This window comes from Hevea brasiliensis, chromosome 7, assembly GCF_030052815.1.
Source record: "Hevea brasiliensis isolate MT/VB/25A 57/8 chromosome 7, ASM3005281v1, whole genome shotgun sequence".
Classification (NCBI taxonomy): domain Eukaryota; kingdom Viridiplantae; phylum Streptophyta; class Magnoliopsida; order Malpighiales; family Euphorbiaceae; genus Hevea; species Hevea brasiliensis.
The window spans coordinates 101,572,191-101,581,728 of record NC_079499.1 but is presented as its reverse complement, the minus strand read 5'-3'; the positions used below and the strand labels follow the sequence as shown (position 1 = coordinate 101,581,728).

The 9,538-nt window shown below is 29.9% G+C and overlaps 1 protein-coding gene and 1 long non-coding RNA gene across 2 annotated transcripts; one reads left to right on the top strand and one right to left on the bottom strand.

Moving 5' to 3' along the window:
• Window positions 1-1,613: 1,613 nt before the first annotated feature.
• On the bottom strand, window positions 1,614-3,449 carry LOC131181582 (uncharacterized). The gene is made up of 2 exons (XR_009150122.1): window positions 3,050-3,449; window positions 1,614-2,747 (listed from the first exon to the last, which is right to left on the bottom strand). It is a non-coding gene; the product is annotated as an uncharacterized LOC131181582 (long non-coding RNA).
• Window positions 3,450-5,686: 2,237 nt separating this feature from the next.
• On the top strand, window positions 5,687-7,169 carry LOC110648821 (uncharacterized). Its single transcript, XM_021803177.2, has one exon. It carries the CDS (start codon window positions 5,697-5,699, stop codon window positions 6,945-6,947), a length of 1,251 nt encoding a protein of 416 aa, XP_021658869.1. The 5' UTR covers window positions 5,687-5,696; the 3' UTR covers window positions 6,948-7,169.
• The last annotated feature ends 2,369 nt before the right edge of the window (window positions 7,170-9,538 follow it).

Sequence of the window (9,538 nt, the reverse complement as noted above, 5' to 3'; positions counted from 1 at the left end):
ATTTAATTAAATATAAAATATATATATTTTTATAATAATATTTATATATTTTTTATATAAAATAAAAATTAAATATTTTATAAAATTATTAAATTTTAAAATATAAATTATTAATAAAATAATATTTTATATAAATTATTAATTAAAATATATAAAATTAAATGAATTTAAATATTTTACAAATTATAATAATAAAATTTAAATAAATTTAAATAATTAATAATAAATTTTAATTAAATTTAAATAATTAAAAATAAATTTTAATTAAATTTAGAATGAATTACGATAGAATATAATTTTTATAGATATCATATTCTTTTATCATTCCTAACTTTGTTAGGTTAGAAGTAGAGAGCTAATTCTCTCTGTCACTAGGCTACTCTCTCTCTCTAAATATCTCACAAATTTGTCACTTCATTTACACTTTCATTTTGATATTTATTTGTTTTGTAGAAAGTATTTTCTTAAAAGTATTTTTTAATTTTTATTTAAAAAATTATTTTATAAATTTTAATAATTTTATTAAATTTAAAAATACTTATATATATATATATGATATAAATATATATTATTGATTTAATATTATAATTAAATAATAAAAATATTTTAATCAAAAAATATTTTCTTAAAAAATGATTTCTGTGAAAATATTTTTTATTTATAAATTATTTATTATTTTTTATGAAACATATGGAGGTTTAAATTTTGTTTGAATACAAAGAAATGAAGAGAAAATAAAAAAATAATTTATTAAATTTTTTTTATTTAAATAAAAAATAAATGAGAGAAATAAAATAAAAGAAAATTTTATTTTTCAGTTTCTCCTCATTAATTCAAAACATTTAGAATTACATATTATTTATATATCATTAACAATATATAATAACATAATTCATGGCAATTAAGTAATTTTATTAGAGTAAAAATTCTATTTCTCTTTTATTTTAATAAGATATTCAAACAGTAAAAATTAAAAAAAAAATAAATTGAAATTTCGATTTAGTGGTGTACTTAAGAATTAAAACCAAATTGAAATTTTTATATAATTTCGGTTTATTTTTTATATTTCAATTTGGTTCTTGGTATTTTATTATCGATTTAACTTAATTCTAATTCGATTTAATATTTTTAAAATAATTTTATATAATTATTATCATGAAAAAAAAATTATACCTAATTATAGATTAAATTTTAAAGTTTGTTAACACTTAATATATCATATAATATATATTTTAACTATCTTTTAATTATATAATATTTAATTATAAAGTATACATATATAATTAAATATTAAATATATTATGTAATATTCTAATATGCTTATAAATAAGAATTATAAAATGATTTAATGTATTTATTATTAAAATTATTTAAAAAATATAGAGAAATAAAAAATAATATTATATTATATATAGTTTATAATTATAATTATAATATATATATTAATTTTAATTTTATATAAATATATAATTATATTGAAACCATATAATATATTTAAAAAATTATATATATATTGATTATCAATTTAATTTTAATGTGATAGAGTCTGATAATACAACTTCAATCAATTAGTTATAACTTTTTATTGGAAAACAGTAATGGTACACGATCAATAATATCAAAATTTTTTATTTAAACTCGATTAATTATATATCAATCATAAATATGTAAAAGTAGTTTCCGCATGCGCTCTATGCGCTTGTTGATTGAGGCTTTTGGAATGAGAAAGAGGACAAATGACAACGAGGGCCAAGGCCCAAGCTAATCGAGAAACAAACTAACCATGCGCAAGCAGGGAAGACTTCTTGTTCACAGAACTGTCTATACTGCTCCCTCGCCATCTTCTTCTCTACTCTTTCGGCCACTTATGGCCACTGTCACGAGGGATTAGGCGTCAAGGTGGTCGCAGCTGCAGGGCGGCTTGGTGGATGCACATTTTCAAGTGAATCCCCATTGAATTTGAGAAAAGAGACACTATTTTTTGAATTTACTGATTGTATTAATATATATAATTTGTCCATACAACATGATACATCCAACACCAATGCTTAAGAGTAGTGCTTGTGCCTTTTGCTTTTTGTACTGGTTCTCGATCATTAGCATGAAAAAGATCAATCTTCTTTTTTGTTTGATGCGGTTGATTTATGCATCGCAAGGATGATCCCCACGTTAAGAAAATAATATATGAAAATGGGTATTTGCAGAGAACGTCCATTGATCAAATGAAGTTCATGAAGTATCCCTTTGATCTTCAAGCTCAGGACAATATAACTTCAAGACTTTCCCACCCCTTCCCCTTCTAATTAAACGATCAATCTTGCTAATTATTGGAAGGGAATTATCCATTGAAAACATCTTCCCAGGGGGTTTAATTCAAGAGCTCCTTTCAACGCTTGTTCTTTTGCTTTTGCTGTAGAGGTTTGGGAGAAAGAATTTGGCACAACATCAAGATTCAATTGTAAAGAAACCCAACAGCGAAGAGAAGATTGAAAAAAATCAAATCAAATCAAATCAAATACTAGAATCAATCAAATCCTTCTTCCAGAACTGTCCCCGAATCTGCTCTGTGTTAATTAAGCAAACAACAGGTAAATCTCGATCTTGCTTAATTACTCTTTTCGCAAAATGGATAACTAAGCTACAACTTTGAAATGCTTACCTTGTAGCATATTTGAAGTTGCGTATTCCTCGTCCTCTGTTTAAAGAAATTTCTTCGCCCTTGGGAAAAACCCTGCTCCAAGATTTTCCTGAAATGGCGATTTCTGACGTTAAAATCATTTCCTCCTCTCTCTGATAAGCAATTCCAATTGCTAAGGCTAAAAGCCACCATAAGAAATGAGAGATCAGTACAAGTCCAAGTCCTCTGATTGCTATAAGAAGCTGGTTAATTGCTGAGAAGTTCAACCATAACTTTATATGTTTGTCAGCTTCTTAGCAATCAGGGGAGTTGAACGCATACTTCACTTCCCATTTCTCACACAGATTTCTAACCTCCACAATGGGAAATTTTTATCAAAGAAAAGAAACAAAAACAAATACAAGAATCCACCAATTTTCTGGCCATTGATTCTGATGAGCTCTATTTAAAAGGGTAGTGGCTGCTCCAATTTTTACAAGCCGACAACGACTACAAAACAAGATCAGTATCTTCCTCCATATAAAGTCTTGAGTTAACTCGAATACCAATTGGACTCAATTGACAAAACAAAAAACTTCATGTGAGGTAAGCATTTCAACCAAGACCAAGTCAATCCACTTGCTATATGCAGTACTACAGTAAAAGTTTGATCAACTTCCATTCTCAAAAAGCATCGCCGACAGTAAGTGGTGATAATTTAATAAAATTAATTTATTAGTTAAAATTATCTCATCTTTTTAAATTAAAATCTGTCCAAGTGAAAGCAAAAAATTGTTAAATTCATGCAGCCAATGGAAGTCACTATTGATGACTACCATATCACACCTGTGAAATTTTGAGCTCCAAAGACAACGGTGGGTGCGACGTACTCGAGACCCAGTGTACTACTGGTCATTATTGTGCAAAAGAAATGGTGTTGAAGTACATTTTCTTTGTATCTCTTGGAAAAAAAGTACAATCTTTTTGTACTTTTTTGTATTTTACCATAAGGGGTGATTTCATTCGTTGGTTGAGCTTTCGTGATGTATGGCTCCCGGACGGTTTGAGTTTTTCTGGGGTGCCATATCTCTAAGAACTCTTAGCCACCTCTAGAGTGATCAGCTCTCAAAGCCCAATTAAGTGCGAAAAAGCTCTATGCCATCCCCTCAGAAGATTGCCTATGTCGACTCTGTTGGTGGGCAACTGAGGCCTCTTCAACAAGGACAATGCAAATGCTTGCTAAAACTAGTTTTGGAGCTTCAATATATTTTTGATCTTTGCTCTGGTTCCTTAGTCATGTGGGAAGCTGACGACGAAATTTGGCGACAAAACCCTTTTTCAGGCGAACACTGCTTCTATGTGTTACGGTTCCAGTTATGGGCCCCAAGCTCTTTGTTTGCGGTTCTCGTGTGCCTTTTTATTGCAAGCCTTGAGCCCATTTATGCCCTGTGTATGGACCAGAAGCTTCTGATGTATTTTTTGGATTTAATGAAGATAATAATTATTTTTTTATAAAAATAAATAATATTATAAGAGATAATTAAAATACTCAAAATTGAGACTTTCTCATTTTTTACATTTTAAAAATATATTTAATTTATTTTTAATTTTCCTACCTTATGATAAAATATATATATATATATATATATATATAATTTCTTAAAGGTTTCTGTTATATATATATATATACACTAACATTAAATGTAGTTTATTTATTTATAATTTCATTTATAGTATTTTATTTATAAAATTACATATTATTTGCAGTCTATATATTTATATTAATCAATTATATTAAAAAATATCACATAATAAAAATAATTTATTATAACCAGTTTTAAAAAATTAAAATTAAATTGTAATTAAATGCCAATATATTTGAGTTAAAGTTTGATTTTTATGTAAATATAATTATTTATAAATTATATGCAATTAAAAATGTCATAAAAATAAAAAGTTTATCATGATAAAAGTCAATTGAAGAACATACATATAATTACTTACAAATTATATTTATAAATAATTATAGTTTAATTGTCATTTAAATTATTTATATTAATATTTAATTAAATAAATAAATTAGATAAAAAATTATTTAATGTTAATTATAATTTTGATTAAGATAAACTATAATTTAATCTCTAAAGTCTAATTAAACCTATGATTTTGTACCTGTAATTTTAAAATCAAGTAATTTAATTTTTGTCATTTTAATCAATTTATAAATTAATTTTATTTTTAAGTTACAGTTAATTTTTGAAAAAATAACCTTAAATATATTTTTCATTTGAAGATAACTTAGTAACTAAAGTTTTATTTTATTAATAATTTAATCTCTATATTTTTTAAACGAGTCCTATTAAAATAATTTTTTTAAAAATTTAAATTATAATAATTAAAATATAAATTAATTACTTTAATGTATTAAAAATTTTGATTAATTTCAAAATAATTCATATATTTTACAAATTGATTCTCAAAATATTATAACTATTTATAAATAAGTCCTTATCATTTTGTAAAATTATGTCATTGTTATTTTAATAATATATAAATAATTATATATATATATATATATATATATATATATATATATATATATATATTTATCAATGTATAATATTTTCACATATTATATTATATTGTTATAATAAATAAAGGAACAAAGAAAAATAAAATATGAATATAGATGTAAATTATTAATAAAATAAAATATTAAGGATTAAATGGTTGTTAGATTGAAAATAGACTTAAAAATATTTTAGTTATTTTTATTAAATTTAATAAAATTAATAGTGATTCTAGCAAATAAGGATTAATTTATACGTTTATTAAAATATTAAAAATTAAATTATTTAATTTTAAAATTATAGAGATTAAAAGTTATTAAAATGTTAAAGACTAACTTTTTTTTAATTTTGAAACTATAAAGATTAAATTATAAGTTTGATTAAATCTCAAAAATTAAATGGTAATTTTACCTTTTAACTATTTAATTACATTTCATTCGATTTGGTTGGACAATAATAAGATAAAGAATGACTGCTATTATGGGGTACGCCACGCTGAATCCTTACCCATGCCAGTATCACTTGCCTTGCCCCAATGCAATTCCAAACCCGAAGCCTGCTTTACCAAGCTATCCACAGCTCCAATATCGCCCTCCCAAAAATCTCCAGTGACTCCGGCGACGCACATCAACCTTCCACCGCCGACAATGGATACCGATACACTTCTTCAACACGAAGCCGTCTCACAGTCAGCTGATCCGCTATCGAACCAATTCGGTTCTCTCAATGACCTTGCCCACGAACTCGCCTCTCTCCAGGACCTTGCGAACCGCGGCAGCTGGCGCTCGATCCTCGACAAGGTCGCTCGTGCCCGCTCACACTCTCTCCTTAACACACCTCATGACCATCTCACTTACCTCGCCTACAACGTCCTTGCTCTCGCCAAATTACGCCGTTTCAAGGACGCTCTCACGGAGCTCGATTCCGTCGACGATTTCGATAGCCACCATTACCGATACGAAACATATCCGAAAATCTACCCCACTCGGTGTGGTTCTATGGTCCCCTTCTCTCTCCGCTGGCTTCATGCATTGATTCCGATAAAATTAGGTAACCGCCAAGAAGGATTAGATCGGTTTTATATATTGCTCGATTTTGTTCGTGGAAAACTAAAGGAAAAACAAGATTATGATGTTTCAATCAAAATGTGGAAAAAAAGAGAGGTGTTTGTTATGAATGGCATAATCAGTGAGCATTTGAAAAATAAAGAATTTGGTGTTTGTTTGGATTTGATTAAAGATTTGGTTTCTCGTGGTAATTTAGATCCTGTTCTATTGTCAAAATTGGGGCATATACAGATGCAAATTGGGGATTTGGAGGGGGCAAAGGGTTCATTTGATAAGGTTGAGAAATTGTTGAAAGAACGAAATGCTGGGGGTGATGATGAGTTACTGAGTGAGGTTGAGTTCAGGAATCAGGTGAATAGAAACAAGGCGTTAGTGTATTTGGTTGGGAAGGATTATGTGTCGGCCGTGAGGGAATACGAGGAGTGCATAGAGAGAGATCCTATGGATGTTGTGGCCATTAACAACAAAGCTCTCTGCTTGATGTACCTGAGGGATTTGTCTGATTCAATTAAGGTTTTGGAGAATTCACTTGAGAGAGTGCCCACTGTTGCATTGAATGAAACGCTTGTAGTTAATTTGTGTAGTATGTATGAGTTGGCTTATGTTAATCACTCGGATATTAAGCGAACTCTCAGCAACTGGATTGCTCGGGTTGCTCCTGATGATTTTGATTCCTCTTCTACGAGAATTTGAGGTAGTGACATAGTGTTCCTCAGTTTCGTTGTGCCTTTTGGTATGATTCAACTCTATGCTTCTTACCTGCATTGTTGAATGTTTTCAGTTGCATATAATAGCTAATTTAAGATTTTTATTTTCCCTTTTATAATGAAAATTGTTCCAAAATGATCAGAGACTTTTCTTGTCAGTATCTTTAATTTCTCGTTTGTTATTCTTATATCTCATTCCAATTATGTAGCTGAAGTTCTTTTTATTTAGTGAGTTTGCATCATCATTAAAGGTTATACTTTTGGACTTACATTTAACTCCATTAGTTATGAAATAATATTCTAAGTCCATGAATAATGAATAAACCTGGAAATGGAATGTTGGAAATTTGTTTCTCAGAACTTTTTTCTGAATATTAAGCAATACATATTAGTTCTGGCATTTGTTGATTGGAATTTTATTTTCATATTATGTCTTTACATACTTGTGAATTTGTAAGAATCTAGTCATGCTTGTTTTATTTTTGAAAAAATATAAATGATGGCATGCATATTGCAAAGGCAACGTATAAGGATTATGTTATGACTAAGAACTAAGGAGTAGAGTAGCCGGTGGATTATTCTAGCAGTAGAATAGGAAGATTCTATAGTAGTCGTCAATTGTAATAACTCTTTTCAGTCAGTTGTAACTGTAGACAGCAGTTATAGGATTCAAACAAGTATAAATGGGAACTTACTTATAAAGAGGAGACTATCCAAGATCATTAATAATCAAAGATATCTCTTTTCTCTTTTCTTTTATCTCTTTTCTCTCTATTTCTGCTCTCTCCTCTTCTCTAATTCTCTCTAAATCTTCTTCCATTTCTAGTTCTTTTCTCACCCAGTCTATTTCTATCTCTTCCTCTCCCTATTTCTCTATTTTAGTAAGTTGTGCCGGTCTGATATGTAACAGATTAATGTACGTGATAGAATACTCAACTCAACTCAACTAAACATTTATCCCAAAAATTTATTAGGGTCGGCTATATGAATTCTCTTTCTCCATTTTAAACGATTTTGGGTTAAATCCTTGTAAATGTGTAATGCTTATAGGTCATGTTTGTACTACTCTCCTCCAAGTTAGTTTAGGTCTACCCCTTCTTTTCTTTCTATCTTCTAATCCAATGTGCTCTACTTATCTAACTGGAGTCTCCGTATGTTTACGCTTTACATAATCAAACCACGTCAATCTTCCTTCTCTCAACTTATCTTCAATTGGCACCACGCCTATCATTTCTCTAATACTCTCATTACGGACTTTGTCTAGTCTAGTATGACCCTTTATTCACTTTAACTTTCTCATCTCTGCAACTCTCATCTTAGACACATACGGCTCCTTTATTGCCCAACATTCACTACCATATAACATGACCGATCGTATGGCTCTACGGTAAAATTTTCCTTTCAACTTTTTGGAATCTTGTGATCACATAAAACTCCCGTGGCACGTCTCCACTTCAACCATCCGATTTTAATTCTATGACTAACATTCTCCTCACATTCCCCATCTACTTGAAGTATTGAGCCGAGATATTTAAAGTGATTACTTTGGGGCAATACCACTCCATCCAAACTAATTTCTTCCCTATCACTAGTTTGGCTTTCACTAGACTTGCGATATATGTATTTTGTCTTCGTTCTATTTAACTTAAAACCCTTTGACTCTAGAGTACTTTTTCAAAGCTGTATCTTTTTATCTACTTCTTCTCGCGTCTTATCTATCAGGACTATATTATCCGCAAACATCATGCACCAAGGGATACTCTCTTGTATATGTTTCATCAATTCATCTAGAATTAATGTAAAAAGGTAAGAGCTCACAGCTGAACCTTGGTGTAATCCAACTGAGATAGGAAAATCTCTTGTGTTCCCTCCCACTGTGCGTATAATAGTTGTTGCTTCTTCATACATATTTTTCAACATTTGTATATACCTAATAGATACCCCATTTTGTTCTAACACTTTCTATAAGACATCTCTTGGAACACTATCATAAGTATTCTCTAAATCGATAAAAACCATATGTAGACACAGTTGTTAAAGGCGTGCCCCAGGCGTGCCTGTGGCCCAAGGCGACCCAGGCTCCTGGCTCAACGCCTTAAAGCTCTCCAGTCGGGCAATCTTCCTGAGGCAAGCCTAGGCGACCGAGGCGCACCAAGGCGTAAGGCGTGCCCCAGGCGCGCCTCAACCACACCAGGCCTAGAAATTTCATTTTCTTTAGACCATCGGGCAAAAAAATAAAAGAAGAAGAAGAAGAAGAAGAAGAAGACCAGGCCTAGAATTTCCATTTTCTTTAGATCATCGGGCTAAAAAATAAGAGGAGGAGGAGGAGGAGGAGGAGGAGGAGGCTTCTCTACAACTTTAGGCTCCAGCTCCAACTCGGCAGAAGAATCTCCATGTTATTATTTCTTTCTTCTTTCTTTCTTTCTTTCTTCTCCTTCTTCTTCTTCTTCTTCTTCTTCTTCTTTCTTTCTTTCTTTCGTTCTTCTTCTTCTTCTCTCTTTCTTCTTGCTTCTCTATTGCTTCTTGAAGACATGAGCTGGCCGGTCTTTTTCTTGTTATTTCTTTCTTCCTTTCTTG

Excerpts from the sequence above, each read along its gene's own strand:
- LOC110648821 (XM_021803177.2), top strand. The coding sequence starts at position 5,697 with ATGCCAGTATCACTTGCCTTGCCCCAATGCAATTCCAAACCCGAAGCC.